The 19,126-nt window shown below is 48.8% G+C and overlaps 5 protein-coding genes across 5 annotated transcripts; 3 read left to right on the top strand and 2 right to left on the bottom strand.

The window, feature by feature from the left end:
- Nucleotides 1-654: 654 nt before the first annotated feature.
- LTR84_000734 (uncharacterized protein) lies at nt 655-4,207 on the top strand (the record flags this gene model as incomplete). The annotated part of the gene is made up of 3 exons (XM_064844364.1): nt 655-821; nt 873-3,321; nt 3,368-4,207. The coding sequence occupies 3 exons, from the start codon at nt 655-657 to the stop codon at nt 4,205-4,207; spliced, it is 3,456 nt and encodes a 1,151-aa protein (XP_064712224.1).
- An 847-nt stretch (nt 4,208-5,054) lies between these two features.
- On the top strand, nt 5,055-5,631 carry UBC15 (Ubiquitin-conjugating enzyme E2 15; the record flags this gene model as incomplete). Its single annotated transcript, XM_064844363.1, has 2 exons — nt 5,055-5,214; nt 5,282-5,631. 2 exons carry the CDS (start codon nt 5,055-5,057, stop codon nt 5,629-5,631), a joined length of 510 nt encoding a protein of 169 aa, XP_064712223.1.
- A 1,262-nt stretch (nt 5,632-6,893) lies between these two features.
- On the bottom strand, nt 6,894-8,762 carry LTR84_000732 (uncharacterized protein; the record flags this gene model as incomplete). The annotated part of the gene is made up of 1 exon (XM_064844362.1): nt 6,894-8,762. The coding sequence occupies one exon, from the start codon at nt 8,760-8,762 to the stop codon at nt 6,894-6,896; it is 1,869 nt and encodes a 622-aa protein (XP_064712222.1).
- A 5,596-nt stretch (nt 8,763-14,358) lies between these two features.
- On the top strand, nt 14,359-14,772 carry TH1 (beta ketoadipyl CoA thiolase, th1; the record flags this gene model as incomplete). The annotated part of the gene is made up of 3 exons (XM_064844361.1): nt 14,359-14,536; nt 14,593-14,678; nt 14,740-14,772. The coding sequence occupies 3 exons, from the start codon at nt 14,359-14,361 to the stop codon at nt 14,770-14,772; spliced, it is 297 nt and encodes a 98-aa protein (XP_064712221.1).
- Nucleotides 14,773-16,332: 1,560 nt separating this feature from the next.
- LTR84_000730 (uncharacterized protein) lies at nt 16,333-17,577 on the bottom strand (the record flags this gene model as incomplete). Its single annotated transcript, XM_064844360.1, has 1 exon — nt 16,333-17,577. One exon carries the CDS (start codon nt 17,575-17,577, stop codon nt 16,333-16,335), a length of 1,245 nt encoding a protein of 414 aa, XP_064712220.1.
- Nucleotides 17,578-19,126: the final 1,549 nt, after the last annotated feature.

Raw genomic sequence — 19,126 nt, 5'->3', positions numbered from 1 at the left:
CCTTTTCGAGATGCGGGGGCAAATTAGACTCGTCCTCACCAATGTCAGCGAGATTCGGCCTGTCCATTGAGCCTCGGACACACTTGATATCGGATTGCTTTCGCATCCTTCGGGTGTTTATGGACATTGCATCAAGGAGAGGTATCTAGGTAGACAGCTAGCTGTAACTTAGTTGGTTGAACTCAGCCGTTCTGCGGTTGCATGATTGTGGCTTATGATGAACACCAAGGCCGGAGATCATCGTGGCATACACCAGATCCTTGCATATAGTAATAAATCTATCTCTGTACCAAGTTCACTGCAGGAAGTTTCTATAAGAATGCCTGTATGTGCAACAATGAAGCCGCCTCTCTCATGCAAGCTGTAGCATCATTTGAAGAACGCGTGGTGCAAACATGCCAAGAGACAAGTAGATCACGTGTAGGCGCGAATGAAGCTAGGCCATTTTGGTCAGCACCCAAACATTGAAATCCAGCGTCACTGATCCTAAAGCGACCTTTGGTCGTTCGTCCGCTTTGAACCATTCCATCAACAAAGATCCTCTGCGCTATTCTCGCCTTCATCCTTCTCGCGCTTTCAACAAATGAAGGACTCTTAACTACCTGCTATACCGGGCTCGACCACTAAAAACCGCGTCGATCACCATTCCTCACCATGGCGACCACGAACACCACTGTCGGGTCCGCATCGTGGATCACTGCCGAAAAAGAGAACGCTCTTCAGCTCTTACAGAATGAAAGAGAAGAGATTGTCTTCCCGGCACAACACCAACTTCAATGGCTCAACGAACACATGGCTGAGATTTTTAGCAAGAGCAATGTGTAAGCTTTTTACGTCCTCTTTTGACTCAAGGCCTGACTGACCATCGACAGTGACATGGCCAATGTCTTTAAAACTCCCGGCAAAGTGCGCGGCAAGACTCCCCGAACGGCGAGAAAACGCAATGTCCCTGGTGTAGATGCTCGCATTGTAAGTCTGCTTACAACTTGTTTACAAACGCCTCTGACATTGGAACAACAGCCACTGAGTGATGTCTTCTCATCCAAACCTGTAATACGCCAAAGTCCACAGAAGGTAGTACAGCATAACAAACCGCGCTTTGAAATTGCTACAGACAATGCTGAACAAACTCAGCAAACATACAAATCGCAGGCAGATTCTGGTTATCACACATCGAGTCAAGATATGGATCTCGACCAGCACACAAATATGTCGCCTATTGTCCAACCATCGGAGACACAAGACTTGATTATGTCTGATGTAATGACTGAGCAAGATCTACCTGATGTTCACGAAGAACACCGGACAACTGAAGGTTCTTTCCATTCCGCAAAGGAAGATCAGACAACCAAGCTGGGCAATTGCGAAAACACCAAGGCACACTTGGCAATTATCTCAGACCCTATCATACCAAGTGATGAACCTACAACGACGAACAAACCACACCAAACCATATCGCAAGAGCTTGATGATGACGTTGGCTCTCCCTCAGACCAATCTAGTCCCGAACGACCTCTGGTTCGAAAGAGCAGCCTCACTTTTGCCGCCTTACCAGCCCGCGAACCCATGAAATCTAGTATTGGAGCGAGAATATCCAGGACAAGCCATGTTGACCAAGCCCGACCTCTATCCACCAATCCCTATGCTCCGCGATCAACGATCTTGACAGACAATCAGGAAGCCCATCCCGCGAGACCTCAAGATGAAGATACAACAATGAGAGACGATGTCGACATGGGGGATACGACTGACGACGAAAATGTGGAAATCCTGGGCCACGACGATTCAGATGAGGAAGTTCAGATGTCCAAAACTCACTCGAAATCATCAACCCAACGACTTCATGAAAAGATTGACATGCTTGGAAAAGCCCCCCCTCCACGACCCTCTAAGTCGATATCTTCCACTCTTGCTAACATCAAGAACACTGAGTCGACTGCTTACACGGAAGGCCATGCCAAACATACCAATCAGACAATTGACGATGATGACGACTGGATCAAACCACTTACCTCTCCAAATGCTGTATCATCACCTGCTAAGGGCTTGGGGTCGAGATATGAAGATGACACGGAAGAAGAAGAGTTTGACATTCGCGCTCCCGAGTTGATTGCTCACGAAGAAAGGATGAGAACACCGGTTGGTTCTCCAGCTCCTGTCAGATTGATGCCGGGTTATGGACACGCAAAATCTGCCTCGACTGCAACTTTGGCATCCCCTGCAAAGGCTGCAATGGCTCCTCCAGCAAGTCCTGCAAAATCTATCTCCATATCTAATCCATCCTACGGCCATACCACCACTCCACAAGGTTCACCGCGACGATATCTCGACTTGAGTGCTTCCAAGTCAAGGCTCCAATCTATCATGAAGACTGCAAAAGGATTATTCACGACTAGTGCAAGCATATCTGCGGCGGCTAAAATGGAGACTCTTTCACCACAAGCCTTGAGAACTGCAGCGAGCAATATGCCAGGAATGTATCCCAACCTCAATGCATTGATTCAAGATAAGCCTTTACCTACAAGCCCCAAAGATTCGAGAAGAACCCGCAGCTCGAGCGAGCGGGAAAAGCAGGAGCAACGGAAGGAGAAAGAAGCAGTTGTGAAACAGAAGATGGAGGATCAACTTGAAAAGGCACGCGAAACTGAGAGACGACACGCCGCGGAACAGAGAGCAGCGCATGAGAAGGCACTCAGAGCAAAGGTACCCGAGCCACCGCAATCAAGCCCACGACGACAGAATGAAGAGCGATTCGATATGGCAGACGCACCACCACCAGGTATGAAGACTGGACGACCTGTGCGCCCTGGTAGAGATCCCCCAATCAACAAAGCGAAGCCAGCACCGGTTTCGATCCGAGTGGGAACCCTCTCGCAGCGAATGCCAATGGGTGGACCATCGTCTTCGTCAAATGTCCAAGAGACACTCCCTGTTGAGCCTAAACGCCCTGGACTGGCCAAGAAGGCAAGCACTGCGTCTTTGCAATCAGCAACTTCAACGACACTCAAATCTTCTGTGCATGGACAAGCACCCAAACCGCGAGCACTTGTAGCCGCAGAGCGAAAGAAGGAGCAAGACGAGCGTGAAGCGCAGAGAAAGCTGGAGCTCAAGCGAGAATTGGAACGAAAGCGCGCGGCTCAACAGGAACAAGCCCGGAAGGAAGAACAACGTCAACGCGCAGAAGCGGAGAAGAAGGAGCGAGAACGAGTGGCTGCTGAGCAAGCCAAGAGACAAGCTCAGCAGCAGGCGATTGAACGCAAACGACAGGAGGCGGCTCGAAAGGCGGAACAGCAACGACTTGATCGTGCTGCTAATGAGGCTGTAAGTGGTTCCTCACCTTCTCTTGAATATCCTAACCATTCTGTAGTCTGCAGCGAGACCTGCTTCTCGACTCGCCGGTCAAACAGCAAATCGTGCTTTTGTCAATCATGCATTGCCCACCAATCCTGCCAAGCCAGCAAAGAGACCTTTAGAGGAAGAAGCTGGGCCCTCGCGCCCCCAGGCACCGAAGTACGGCGACGCTAAGCGGAGAAAGACCGAGGATGAAAGTATTATTGAAGCGTCGTCACGACCCATGGTCTCAGGAGCTCCTATTCGCCAGTCACAGCTTGGAAAGAAGCCGTCAATCTTCAATCACGGTGCATACGGACCAGCACAACAAGCTGGCCATCTGAGCCAGTTCCCCCAACCACCCAGTCGAGCCGCACCTCCACAAATGCAGCAGTATGGCGCTGGGGGTAAGATTCCATTTGCAGATGCACCGAACCCACCTCCACACACCAAGACTCCAGCATCGATCGTCAAGAAGAAGACAATTCAAGCAGTCAGATCATCGCCCCAGTATCCTAACGGTGATGCTATTCATCTACCTGAAATTCCCACGGACTCTGAAGATGAAGATTCCGATGATGACGGCAATGCTTTCCCGATCCCTGATTGGGCCACTCCGGGTCATCTTACTGCACAACTGATGCGGCAGGAAGGCATGGATGGCGATGCAGTTTTCGGACCGATCGCCCCCTTGAAAATGGAAGAAATCTTCGCCAAAGGCAACAAAGATAGACTCAAGAACCTTCGAGTGCGAACCAGCAGCGCCAACTGGGCTATGAGTGGTGATGGATTGACACTGGAAGAAGTTCGACATGACAGAGAGCAGAGAGAGCGGATGAGAGTTCAAGGGGGTTGGAGATTTGGCAATGGACAGTGAGGTGTTTGGATGATACTTACGGATGATAGTCCTATGAGAGACTATGCTCAACCTGCTTTATGAACTTGGGTTGCGTTTGCAATGTTTGGAGTATTTGGGAAAGCAAGTTCATTGCAGGGCGTTGGAAAACAGCCTCGACCTAGGGCTGATTGTATAGAACGTTGCTGGGTCATGATAGGCGCCAGAGTGTTCTGGATTGAACATGAAGGAACATGGATATACGTTCCTAGCGGTGATTTGGTATGAGTACAATTTGTACTCAAAAACATGATTCCTATAACCTATATGTCTTGCTGGTTTTGCCATGATTCGACCTTGAAGTGATATATTGCGCCTCGGCAAACATCCGAAGTCGATGCTCAGCCAAGACACCCGGGTGTGGTTGACCCTAGAAGAGCAGGCGCCCCCAGTCACAGCATGCGCCTACCAAGCCAGGGGCCAGCCTTAAAACAAACCCGAGGGACCGTCTTTGTTTAGCGCCTGCTCGCGCCTACGGGGCCTAAGATCTTCCCCCACCCATCATGACAGGCCCGAATTCGGTGGTCATCATCCCACTTTAACCACCTCATCTACTCCAATTCACCTACTATGGTACACTACTGATTGCTGTCTGCATTGCCTCGCACATTTATAGCTTCGTATCGATTGATCTTACAAAGGCACCTTGTCTTCCCTTACTGCCTCTAGCAGACAATCTACCGCCTTCTCATCTTCTTGCCACCTTCCAAGTCGATTGAGCCCAACTTACCATTCCTCAATACCAAACACCCCGCCCATATCTGTCGCGCCTCTCTGTCCATATCATCCATCTGGTACCTCGCTCCACGCCTCAAGACCTCCCCCAACCATGGCCACCACTTCCGCAGCTGCAGGGCTGCTTGGAAGACAGTTTAAACAAATGCAAACCGATAAAGACATTCCGGGCATAAGCTGCGGCCTAGTCGACAATAACATCTTCGAATGGGAAGTCATGCTCATGATCAACGATGACTGCAAGTACTATGGAGGTATATACATCCTGTCGCCTCTTTCAAGGGCATAGCAACTATACTGACGCACCAAACCCCCATCTAGGAGGATTCTTCCGCGCACGCCTGTCATTCCCACACGAATACCCGCTCATGCCACCGAAGATGAAGTTTGAAACCCCAATCTTTCACCCCAACATCTACGAGTCCGGCGATGTCTGTATCTCTATCCTCCATCCGCCGGAAGAAGACAAATACGGATATGAATCGGCTGCCGAGCGGTGGTCACCCGTCCAGTCGCCCGAGACCATCCTGTTATCCGTCATCAGCATGCTGAGCAGTCCCAATGACGAGAGTCCTGCCAATGTCGACGCCGCCAAGATGTGGAGGGAAGATCCCAAGGCTTTTAGACGGAAATGTCAGAAGTTGGTGCGCGAGAGTCTGGGTGATGAGTGATATCCTGGTGGTTGGGATCGGGGGTTATGGAATGGGCAGGTCTAGTTCCTATTCTGAAAATTTACGGATACCCAAGGAACAGGCTAAATGAGGCATCTTGAGTTAAGCACTCGATGCAATGAATCGGCATTTCCACGTCTCTGGGGGTTTCAATCTGGTCACGAACATCACGATTTCTGCTCCGGCTTCTCCAAATACCCTACCTAGCATTTTCGAGTCTGGTGAGTGGAACGGGACACTTGCATTGGTTTTCAGGCTTCTATGTTCCGAAGCTTTTTGACGGATTCCAGCATGGAGTTTGCGGCATATACATAATTCAATCTTTTACTACACACCATACCTGTACAGATCTTCCCATCCGTGAGCTGCTGGAAACCGGGGCATCAATTTCTAGAGATGTGGAGTGAACTTCCCTGCCTTCCCTGCACGCTTTCGAGCATAGCTGACGTCAGGCATGGATATCCATGTCACCATATCACGTTGGCATTAATAGCAGTCGCAAAGTGGAAACCTACACATTATGCTTCTGCACAATGCGAGTTTATTGCCATATTTCCCCGTGCTCGGCGGCATCGATTGCTCCTTTAATCGTCCGATGTGGACTTGTTGTTAGCACCGTCGCAAACTACGAGAAGACCAAAACTCCGAGACTGAGGAGGAACAAGGCGACAGACAGGCTGGTCCTCAACACCAGCTCACCTGGTCACTTTGCAGATATAAGAAGGCTGGCTCTGGACCGATAGAGTGACATCAATAAGTCGATGCGAGCTGGATGCTTCCTGGCCCTCTTGTGGTGTATCTGAATGGTTATGTCAGCGAGGTTGGCGCAAGGCTGGCGCAAGGCTGACCGTACTGCAATGGGCCGGCAAACCTTCAAGTCCAGCCGGTGTGCGCCTTCTAAATCCTTCCTTCCCCAACTATCTAAGTCTTTCGTGAGCGAGTAGGTATCTATTCTGGCGTGGTATAGGATCAACGCTGACGGCGCTACTGCCCAGGCTTAATCTTGATAAGGGTTATTGACGACGGTGTTGTGGGTGTCCTGTCCTATCTCATGTTAATCTGGGAGTCCTGAGAATGCAGAATGGCCGGGGACTCTCACTTGTACAGAACGATATGTGCTCCGCAACTCAGCAGCTCTTTAGAGCAGGCTGGTATCGACTCAAGGCCATCAGCCCGTGTTTGTCAAGGTGCTCGGTTGGGTGCGAGTACAGCTGAGATCGTCACACTCTCCATGTGATGGCAGGATTATTTCCACAAGTTCATCATCGTAGTATCGGAACAAGAGAACCTCTCGGAGCTAGATCTGACATGGTTTGAGCAACTAGTGCCACCAAGAAGTGGAGGTATGAGACATCGGTATTCATTCTCATAGAATCCACCACTCCGTGCGGATCTTTTGGGATTGAAAAGGGATGGCGGTGCATAATGGTGCTTTCGGGTTGCCCGACGTCGGTAGCGTATATGTATAGGAGGTATAGCTGCCCATGTTCACACTTGAATCCGCGCAACAGGACTCGATCGCATTCGTCGACGTCCAAAGCGGTACGGACATCTCGTTGGTTTTCTTCGAGATACACAAGCTCCCGCGCGACTTGGCCAGCCAGCCAGCTATCCACGCCCGACTCGTTATAGTGGTGCTTGAGTAACAGAGAAATTGCACGTCTCCGGATTGTAGGCTCTCGACAGTGGACCGCTGTGAACCACAGGGGTTGGACGATGGTCCCAACAGGTAGAAAGATGTAGCGGGATGACTTCTGCGACGCTCTTTGCGAAAGATACCTCTCGGCCCGCACAACGAGGGCTACAAACTCGATGGTGTACTTGTCCCAAGACATTTCGGAGGCTGATAACACATGACAATGAAAACCAGTGTAATAGTAGGTAAGCCAGTACCAGATGACATTCAGCACAAAGGCGATATGCTCATTGGATCCAGTTGCCATGTTCAATGCTGTCGCTATCTTCTCGATGTGGCCCAGCAAGTCTTGTACAATACTCGAGCTACGACTGATACATGCATGATATGCGACATTCGCCCTAAGCTGTGTGTAGAATGGAGAAAGGATTTCAATGCTCCCTAGCAAGTCATGGGTATCTCTGATCGGATATCGAAACCAGTGAGAGCTTAAGTTGAGTTCAAGGGCAAGGTAATTCTGGCTTTCAGTCCACGTATGATAAACGGAAATGGTCGCCGTGTCGATAAGCTTCTTGGCCACGACCCCTGTTATGATGGTAGCAAATGTCGATCTTCGATAGTTGCTGGTCGCTTCTGGGTCTGTAGTATTTCGTGCCGATACCATTCGACTGCTGAGTTGCAAATTGCTGTCCATATGGCATAGTTTCTCTGCCACGCGCATACAGTTGGCAGCGCCTTTGGAATCTAGTCTCAACATATACCAGCATGCTAGTAGAATGCAAGACGCTTGCAAGGCTTCAGATGGTGTGACGTCAGAGCTTTTGGCGAGGAGGTCAACGGCACTATTGCACCTCTTGAGAGCTTTGATTTTGGAGGCCGCAGGGTCCATCTGTTTCGGGCTCAGTATGTTCCGGTGGGTGCAAGCTACCGCCAAGACGAGGTTTCGAATCCCAACATCGAAGTTGGCGAGGCAAGGAACGACGATGTTGAAGAATCCGCCATCTGAGTAACTCCGAACACTGGTACCTAATACTTCGATGAAGAACTGTAGATCGACAACTTCCTCAGAATCCCAGTCAGGCCAAAGCGCTGGACGGTTGAACATCATTCGAAAACTTTCAAACTCTGTTTGATATTCACATCCACAGCTCGGGTGCTTATGGCTGTCGGACTGATAGCCACGGAGATGGCGTTTGCGATATCCACAAAGATTGCAGATCGACTGGCCAGAGGTAACATAAGCGGACTGGGAACCTTTTCGTAAGGGCCGGTACTCATGGGACCCATTGATAGTAGGCAGAGTTTGAAGTTTTGTGGTTTGCTGAACAACTCGGTATTGCTTTCCAGAAAGTCCTTTGTTGCGAAATACCATTCTCCGCCTCGCATGCGACTCTTTGGCAGCGTGCGACCTCGCTTGAGCTTTGATAAGTTCCTTCTCTACCTGTGTGTGAGCAGGTGAACCATCAATAAATTCGAATTGTGATCGCTTAGGCATGTTGAGCGCCGACATCGAAGGGTCAAGGAGACTTCTCCCAGAGCAATATCACTGATGGGGGGAGACTGCCATCGATGCAACCCGCGACCCGAGATATCCATCAAGGCTCTTTCAGCAACGGAAATCATCTTGCTAGTATGAGCAAGTGATTTTTGGGGTCTATGACTTCTCAGGCCCCCCATTTCGCTGCCGAGGCGTGCTTGGCCTCGGACTTCAAGGGCGTGCACTGGTGAATATTTCCATCTCCTCACTCGCAAATTCGTTACTGAACTCAGTGCTAGGTATAAGAGAATCTCATAGCCAGTTGTGAGTTATGAGCTTGACGAACAGAGACTGCGATCTTTGTGCGACTAACTGCGATATACCGGATGTATGGTGATGAACTGGTTCCTCCCCGCATTTCGGACCTTAGCAACCGTAAACTGACTCAACCGAGGAATCGGAGTCTCGGAATACCGTAGATGAGGTACTCTTGCATGTTGCGACTTGCACCTGCATCTTTTTTTTCGGCATGAGGTCTCAACCTTGACATTAGCTAAATCTTTACCCAGGTTCGTACGTATAAAAAAATAAGGGCATGATCATAATGTATTAAACATATCTCGAACCATATTTGAGATCCAACATAATTCAACCAAGCAAGCAAAGTCACTCACTCTTGGGGTCCGTCCATTTCGGTGTATGCTCGTCGTGGTGGATGGTAGGGGTTCACAGCCTTGCTGAGTCAGCGAGGATAAAGGTGAGGAGTGCTTTTGGATGCGCCATTGAATCACGACACATGTGCAGAAACTTGAGGCACAACCGTCGAGAAAGCCATAACTTTCTTAATTGCTGCTCAGTACCTGGACGAAGCTTGACATAGACCAGTGGCAAAGGGGATTTACATGGAAGGTCAGAGAGCCGCGAGGGCATTTGTAAACCTCGCTTCATTCTCGTGATGGGAGGCTGTATGAAGATCATTCCAAGATCATTCCACGATAATTCTTGTTTCCTGGTTTCGTGATCCGAAAGTTTCCACACAGAGAAAACTACTTAGTAAGACTAGGAAAAGTAAGACCACAATAAGTAGACCATGGGGTGAAGGCCCAACGGTGGGTGTTGTGTTGGATATGATGACCAGAATTCTGTGACCATGATCACAATATCCGACGTATATGCAGTCCATTATAGCAATGCAGTACGCAATGATTTTAAAGCTGTTTTGGAACGATATTTGGAGATTGGAAATTCTTATTCGTGCCCAGTGTTTGCAGTACTGTGTCGATGATGGATCAGTGGTCCTGTGTCTTATTGTAAACCTCCTTTTATTTTCATCACATTTCCCATCCAGTGTTTGAGATTGCGCCTGCTTCAGTGGACCAGACGAACGGATCTTCGGCGCAAGCCTCCTCACAGAAGGCTCTATAGAATTCCGAATATAGGCAGGACCTTGACGTTTTTAGAAGTGGCTTCTTATAGACCGTAGGCCTCAGCGGTGATCAGTGCTGTGAGAGCTGTGAGCATGAAGATCGCTTCAATAGAATATTGTGGCTGATTGACAATAAAGCCTCCGCTCCTACTTAATGACCATTTACGCTTCAGATAGCTGCGTAAGACATATGCGCGAAGTGAAGATCGTGGTCGTTGCTGTCCGCTCTTCTAACTGTATACTCCATTCCGGGTCGACAGGGTACGATCACTAATGAATACGTAAATGGAACATGCTGCCTGCGATACACACATACCATTCTGTTGACGGTAGTATAGCATGTACATCTTGTCCAAAGTCCTCAGTGTTATGGAAAAGGGGCTGTATGGTAGATCGCGAGCACGGTACTGTTTTGGTTCCGCAGCTGTCAGTTGATCGATCGAGACATGTTTCCCACTTGCAATTAACCAGACCTCAAGTCCCTAACATCACTCTGAACACTCAAACCCGAAGCGCTGCGCAGCAAGCAACTTTCTGGACTACGGACAGCGGGCAGCTCACGAAAACAGGGTCGCCACCAATGATGATCGGCAGAACAAAATAAATCATAATACGAGACGACAAAGTAATTAGTAAGTAGTGGCTCTTGTCGCAAACTGATTTCTTAGATTCGACCAACGGTGGTATCTACAGGGATGAAAATCGTCGACACCGAAAAGGATCGACCAGCTAGAAGGTCGACAGCGAACCAATCGGGGTTGCCGTGAGGTCCAAGCAAGTGCGACGGTTGCTGGCACCGTGACAACAAAAGTCGATCCCTGTGGCAGCTTACGAGTGGCAAAAGACCATTACGAAAGTTCAAGTGGGATTCAATGCGATGTGGTCTCTCTATCTCGAAAGCAACCAATGACACGGCTAAGGTGATATAGAAGTCTTTCATCGGGACGATCAAGAATAACGAAGCCACGAGCGACATCAACAGTCTCAGAAGACTTGCTTACAATGGCAGCAATGATTAGAATGACTACATATGATCTGTGCCGACAAGGAGTGGCTCTGTGTTGTAAGGGTCGAAGGCCATCATATTGCTAATCCTAGAGCCAGGACATGCCAAACAAGTCTCTATCACATACCATGTACTTATTCATCGTTTTGACAGTCAACTTGTATGCCTCCCATATACTCCTTGGAAATTGCGCCTCAGACCTTGCAGCCAAATTAGTATATCCAATGAGATCGACTCCAGGCGACTCGAATGAGTGATTTTCAATTTGGGGATCAAGGAGGTTAAACTCAAGGCCCGAGCGCGAACGCAAGCCACAAGTTTGAACGATCACTTCGATGAAGTTCGTAGAACAAACAACACGCAGTAATTGTAAATAGAGTTTGAGGATTGAATGCCTATCTCACATTATTGGATATAGGCGATGCGTCTTGTCTTCTCGCTACGACTAGTCAGACGGAGGAGTCCTGGGCAAGGAAGTCAAGTCCGACAGGTGCAAATACGTATACTGGAATCCTGTTAGCCTCCGGGTGTCTAAACGAGTTTCAATCACTTCAATATACCCACAATGCTTCTGAGCTCTCGTAGCTACCACTTCGCAGCGGATTCCTAACAAACAACATCAAGGATTGTGAGGGGATTAAAAATGGCTTCCGGCTCCATAATCGCATAGAAGTGTATGATAAAATGTATGGTCACACACTTCAAGACTCTTGCAACAATGGTAAAACATACAAGTGTACTTGTGTTACTGCAAATGAGCTCCTGTCAGAGGGATCCGTGACGTCAAGGTGAATAGCTGATGGTGACTCGCAAGAGGAGTGAGATTGCTGGCGGACAGCGACTGCAGATAGACCCAGCTCGCTTAGAGTAGAACCAGAGTTTAATGACCGTGCTCTTCCACTATTACCGCACCGCCAGGATTTTCTTATGACTCTGTTGCCCTTGAGTGTTACACATCCTTCATGAAATAGTGTTTATTCTTGCTCGTCAGCGGCATTCTTGGTGGACTTGAAACGCTTGATACCTCAACATTCAGACACCCCTCCGCTGACAAGTCGAGACACCTTAGGGTCCCTATGTTACAGATGGAAAGCCATTTTTAGTAGTGCAAGCTGTCCAAATTGAAACCCGATTCTTCCTCTCATCCCCAGCCAAGATGTGCCGTAGAGAACCCTCCATTTCAACATCGCCACCACAACGATCGGCGTCAGTAAAGTACAATCGTTACTCCCCTAATCTATTTGATTGGATGCTCCGTCAAGTACAGACTACTAGTTAGTAGGCACATCCGGGTGGAGCCATCAGACACGAAAGAACAAAGTATTTGCAGGTTTAGGCGAAGTGATGGCAATCTGGAGAGACCTCGAGGCTGCTGCTCCTGATTTGCACGATCTACACACGAACTTTTTTTCCAGAGTACCCACTACAGCAATACATCAAGATTGGCGACCACACATCCATGGTAGAGGGCTGAGGTGTTACGACGCCCAGCAACGCTCCTTTCGGCCGCTTTTTCGAGGGGAGGACACCAAATACAGCGTTGACCAAGGTAGTTTGCAATCTGAATGAGACTCGGGGCAATGTCTTGCGGTGTAAAGATTACACTAGAATGCTGTCACTGACAGACTTGCTCACCACAACGCCGCATGGTCGTTGAAGTTGGGACATGAAATCACTTGAATACTAGCTCCGAGCGATGCCGGTCGACTCTGCCGGTGACAGCTCGCAGCTCTTCTCAATGCATCCACCAGTACCTCGTACACGAAGTTGAAGTGGGGACGAATCTTCAATGCTTCGCTTAGAGTGATTGACATCATAGCATGTTTACCCTACTAATTTCAGCTTGACCAGGAAGTTGATGCAGGGAATTCAGTCGTGTGGACGCAGCTTTGCCATGGCATGGCATGGGAATCTTGGATGAACAGATTTAGCGAACAAAAGGATCACTCGGCAATTATTCCCAAGCAACTCAAGTTCCCATACCATTGCAAACTACCGGGGACGGTTAATTGAATGAATCTTTTTTTTACCCTGTCTAGGTCCATCCTGGTCGGAGCATAAGATGTCTCAAGACGACGCCCACCGAACGGCCACAGCCACATCCGTCCTAACGGCATCTCCACAATGATCGGCACTTTGACTCCATACGGTTGGAGTACACCGAGGATCACTGCAAGGAACAATCCTTGCCACAACGACATCATTTGTTCATGCCTAAACACTTGAACCCCTAAATAGTGAAGCTTCGACTGCCCGGACAAGATTAGGCGGGTTTGAACTATCCAACTTGAACAAGGATATGGCACGCGAATGCTGAGCCCTATGATTTGCACCTGCATCCACACAGTGCCACAGGAGGCTCTCGAAATTTCTTGATCGACGAGAGGGCTCGGAGATCATCGAAGAACCATTCCATATCTAGAGTACTGGCCGATAATCAACACTAAAGCCTTTGAATGATGTCCATAGTTGTGTCTCAGTACTCCGTATCTACTGGGAAATAGCCAGGAGTCAATAGTATACATGACCAACCTTTCGCCAGTCCACCAAAACCCACTCGACAAGAGGCCAAAGCGCAAGGAACCAATAAACCAATCCTGTGGAACGCATGCGCATTGTGTTCCCCATGATGCTAATTTCTTGCTTATGGGGTTTCCTTGGATGAATGGACATCTTGCACTCGAGATGGCATTTGTCGCGGGAAACTCATCTGATTCGTCATGTCGTAGACGTCTTGCCGTTCCTGGCACGATCGACGCAGGTACAACAGTCCCTCAGAGGCATGTGCCGATCATCCATATCCTTCCAAGATCAAAGAAGCACTCGTAGCCATAGTTGGTCGCCGGCGAAGCCTTGCTGCAGCACCTCGTCATAAGGGGTCATGAGTGGACAGTCCACGTTCACTTCCCATGCAATGATCATCGTCATCGACGGAATCATGGCCCTACACAGCTGAGAGGACCCTGAATGCTGGCGCGTCGAAAAACCACTGACTCTGGTATGCTAACACATGAAGAAGATACTCACCGACCCGGACAAAGAGGTATAAAGTCTGCCTCAAGTCCCCTCTAAAATTCATCTCCTCATTTCATCTCAAAGCACCTCAAAGCATCTTCATCAGCAATTCAACACATTCTCTCAACCAAACAACTCTTCAAAACCTTTCCACAACACCCATCAACATGCATTTCCAAGCCGTCGTCATCGCCCTTGCTGGCGCTTCCACCGCAATGGCCGCTGCCCTTCCAGGGAAGAGCACCTTGATGGATCGTCAAGTTCTCCTCTGCTCTGGCCTCGGCAGCACTCCTCTTTGCTGCGCTACCGATGTCCTTGGTGTTGCCGACCTTGACTGTGCTGCACGTAAGTTTTCGCTCTTACCACACGATTCTGTATACACAGCTAACGATATTCGAAAGCTCCCGAGACACCCACCAGTGCTGATAATTTTGGCGAGATCTGCGCCGCCATTGGCCAGCGCGCCCGCTGCTGCTTGTTGCCTATCGTAAGTCTATCCAGCTAAAATAACTCCAGAGATCAGATCACTAACGGTCGTATTCTTATAGCTTGAGCAAGGTCTCATCTGCTCTGCCCCATAAGTTGGTGCACTATGGCACATGACCACAAAGCTATGATTGAACATATGGTGCATGTATGATATTGGCGACGAGTTGTACGAATGAAAATGAGACGAACATTTCCTCTAGACCAGTTCTTGGAGTATTGGCAGTCAAAACATGTTGGTATTCGAAGGATCGGTTGGTAGTGAGAGGAATATTATCGGCGTTTCGTGACCCTTTCCTCGGGCAGAAATGGCGGAATGGACCAGATATTCTATAATAAGAACAATCATCAAATCTTCATCAAAATATCCCTCCTATGTTCTCAATGCTTTTGGTGCATTGATATTGGAGTAGTCGTCGGTGTGAATAGTGTAACGTGCCTGTAATATCCAGAATCTTGGATTAAAAATTGAAGGTTGCTCACTGCGTCCTCCAGAATAAACATCGTCTGGCCCGAGCCAACTCACAAGTCTCGAACATATCTTGTCAGGATTTTTGTTTGCTCCTGCATCTTGGTGTTATACGCCAGAGTCATGGAAGGCAGCGTATATCATTTCGTCTTGCTGCTAAGATCACCCGAACCCGAAGTCAATAAATTTCAAGCACGAGGGATGGTTTCAACAGCACGAGGAATCAAAACCATACTCAGTGAAGATGAGGTCGGGCTTCTCACAAGCAGTACGGGATCCTGACAGTCTTTATGGGCAAGGCGTTCTTGATTTTAGGTTGGTGGGGGCCGGCTTGGATGGTAGCCTTGCAGCGAGCACGCAATATCAGACCTTTCGCACACGACCGTGGCCTGGATTGATATTCCTGGGGCGAGTTGGGTCGATCTGGGGCTGAAATTGAAGTGCCTTCGAAGAGCTGAAAACTTGCAGGAAGGATCGACGCCAATCTCTCTGGGCTGCAACCCAGCCTAGGTATCTAGGTAGGTACCTTTGTATCGTAAATTTCCCATGAAAGTGGTTAGAGGGTGGTGTATGCTGAGCCTAGATGTTCGTTACACACGGAGTCATGTATAAGCAGAACAATATATTCGTGAACTAGATTTGCATTGACATCATGAATTCCTGTAGAAGAACCGTGTTACGTGCCACCATGATACACCAAAGTATTCGAGAGCGCCTTAGTGCATTCTGCCCTGGATCACAAAGTAGAAAATCCAAAATCCCGTAGACCAAAAAATTAGAGGCTCGCAGATCATGACATCGCGGACGGAAACCCATCGGTATGAATAGCGAGATGTGCTCTCCTATCTTTCTGGGTATCTGAAACAATAAAAGTATGGAGTAAGCATAAGCTACTTTTCCGACAATTGGTCGACTTGCCCTATATTCCGTCTGACGATAGCTAGACATGTTGCGATCGTGAGCCTCCATCGGAGAACGCCGGTACTCGTCGTAGTACAAACGAATTGCAAGAAGAAGACTTCGAAGGCCATGCCGACCAGACCACATGTTGGTTGGGAGGTAATATAGTAGTTCGTTTGCCTTGGTCACTGACTTCGGAAACGATAAGACCTATACTATGGTGTTGGGCATGGCATGTGGTGTGGACACCGCGGGGATGTAGAAGCTTTGCGTAATAAAGATGACATTATGACATGCGAGCATAATCAGCTGGATTGTAGTTGTATTGCTGCCCGTCTTGCGCTTGGGGCTGTGGTGGTGTTTGTTGGGGATTCATTGGAGCACTCGGGTTAGGACTTCTTGGTGTACGATTAGGTACTGGACCAAAGCTTGCAGGTAATTCGGCTACAAATGCCCGCTTGTCATGTCCAGGCGAATGTGTTGTATTGCCATCGTCACCCGGTTGGAAGGAACTAGGATGGGAGCTAACTGAACCAGCATAGCTTTGTCGGTCAGACGCAGAACTGTTCATCTGAAAATTGGAATTATGCGGAGAACTCGCTGACAACTCCGACACGGCTGATGAAAAGCGATTGTTGGATGGATGCAGATGTTGCTGTGGTGGCTTGGTATCTGGCGCGAAATGCGTGCTACCTGGCATTTCGATGGCCAGGCCTTGGGGTGGTGGGGCGTGGCCATATTGACCGTATTGCGACTGTCGCGCGTAGGCTGATTGGTTTTGAGTAAAGGCTGATTGATTCTGGGCGTAGTTTGGATGGGCAGAGTTTGGATGGGCTGATGGAGGATAAAGCCCAGGTGACTGGGGAGGAGCGCCAAATGACGACGGCGCAGGAGAGAGTAAGCCCGGAGAATAATGACCAGATGTTTGGAATGTTTGCGATCGATCCGCAGGATTCATGGTCTTGAGTTTTCCATCATCGAACATTGCGCTGAGGACACCTGCATCGATCAATTCAGCCTTCTTCACAAGACGATCGACCATAGTCTTGGAGGAAGCCTTCATTTCCTTCTTCACAAATGATACCATCGCTGGATTGCATTTTATCTCGATATCTTCTCTGAGGTATAATCCCGAAGGAGGCGCACCACTTCCAAGTTCCTTGGTTTCTGGGGGTTCTCCAGGCTGGTTACCTCGAATCTGCCATTTGTTTCGGAGGTCTATACCCATCGGTGCATATACATGTGTCTGTAGACCCCAAGGCATGTCATGGAAACAGCCATTGAAATTGATTTTCCCCGACCCGAATCTTCCCATGCCCGGCACATATTGAATTCGTTCTGTAATGTCGTACCAGGTTGAGAAGAACTCGTCCGGGGGTGCCGACTGGGGGGCTTTGATTGGTTTGACACCAATTACGAGAGGGTTGAGCTCAATGATCTCCTGATGGCTGTGAAGCATATCAATAGCCAATTGGCGAGGTATATGAGAGGGAATCGGGGTGATGGTTACGAAGACGGTCTTCTTCTTCATTTTGGCGGGGTATTTTGGTTTTTGGCGGTGATGCTCAGCTGTAAGCACGAGTTTCGATCCTCGTGAACCCTGTCGGTTGTTGGAGTCTTGCGCACAGCTATGATGATAGCAATTATTGTAAGTAGATTAATTTGCGCCTCTGAGGAAAAGCGCAGCTCGCAATGGGAGTCCCTGAGTACTATGTACAGAAGAGATGACGATGATGCAGCTGTGGAAATGAGCCGAGCCTTAGCGATACTGGTAAATGAAGCTGACCGCGGTGGTGGTCCTAGCGCTGTGGATAAGATCGGCTCTCCAGGGGGGCGTTTCGAATTCTTTGAAGTTACGGATACTCGTAAAACTGAGGAGCGTCGATGTCTAAATTTTCAACCAACCTGGGTTGAGAGTCCAGGACTGTAGATCTAGGTATGCTATGGAGAAGGAAAGTGAGGCCCTATGCATTCAAACATAGATGACCATCAACAATCCTGCTTATGTGAATGAGCGAATATGTCCCAGTATGTGTGAGCCCAGTCCTGCGAAACCGATCGAAGAATCCAGGCGCAGCAAGTCCAGAAACTTAACGAGGAATGCCAGCTTACAGTGCAAACTCGCAAGAGAATACGGTTTCGTGGGATGTGCCGCTGACCCTTGTACGCAGATGTGTCAGCTGGGCTGAATACTGATACAGTCAAGCCTATCGGACGACTGAGATGCTTATTGCTGGTCGGAGACAGCTGGCTTGAATGCGCAACGTACCCTGATTTTGGCCTATTTGTGTTTCGGGCACCGGATTTTAGAGTTGGCAGACCAGACGACACGAGGGTGTTTACTTCTGGTTCTACGGGCATTGTTAATGTCTTTCTCGATATCTTGCTTGCATCTGGACCTTTCCGCCTTACACATTGTCTAGCACTATGCTGTTCCATCGATAATGGTCAAATCTGGGTGAATCGATCCAGTCTTATCCGACGTCATAGGGCCGTCAGGCCCAAGCCCTCCAAGGGATGGGATGCTTGGGAGATGCGGCCTGATCGAAAATAGCTGGGCGCACGTTGCGCGCTGGGAATCGTTCTAGTTACTCCGTAATAAGGCCCCTTTTACTCCACAAAATTTCCACAAGCAGATCGTGACAACCAAAATCCATGCCACCAGTAGCCTGAATTGGAAGGGTTTAACAAATACCAAAAGCTTAAGCTGGCCCCCAAGAAGGATCACCTCGTTGTTTACGTGGCTCTTTGATCCTGAACGTTAACAACACATCTCAATAACCCTGCTGGGAGTGGTAGGGCTGAGTATAACGAGACGTCGATAGGCATTCCTCACACGAAGTAGATGAAAGACGAGATGGACGTGTGATGAAGACCAGATAGTACCCGGGCGAGTAACTCAATGATCTGTTGTACCCTACGACACTGGTCAGATAGAGACTGGAAAGCCCCCAAGGATACTAAGTAGTTCCCGGTATTCATTCCCACCATTCAAGAAGTTCAAGTTGAGGTGACCTCATTGATGCATGCGGCATTCGGCACACCCATAACAGCTACCACGTTCCAGGATAACGGAAAGC

Source organism: Exophiala bonariae, assembly GCF_035927105.1.
Source record: "Exophiala bonariae strain CCFEE 5792 chromosome Unknown scaffold_1, whole genome shotgun sequence".
Taxonomy (NCBI): domain Eukaryota; kingdom Fungi; phylum Ascomycota; class Eurotiomycetes; order Chaetothyriales; family Herpotrichiellaceae; genus Exophiala; species Exophiala bonariae.
Note: the sequence above shows the minus strand (reverse complement) of the source record. Positions and strands in the feature narration are given on the sequence as shown.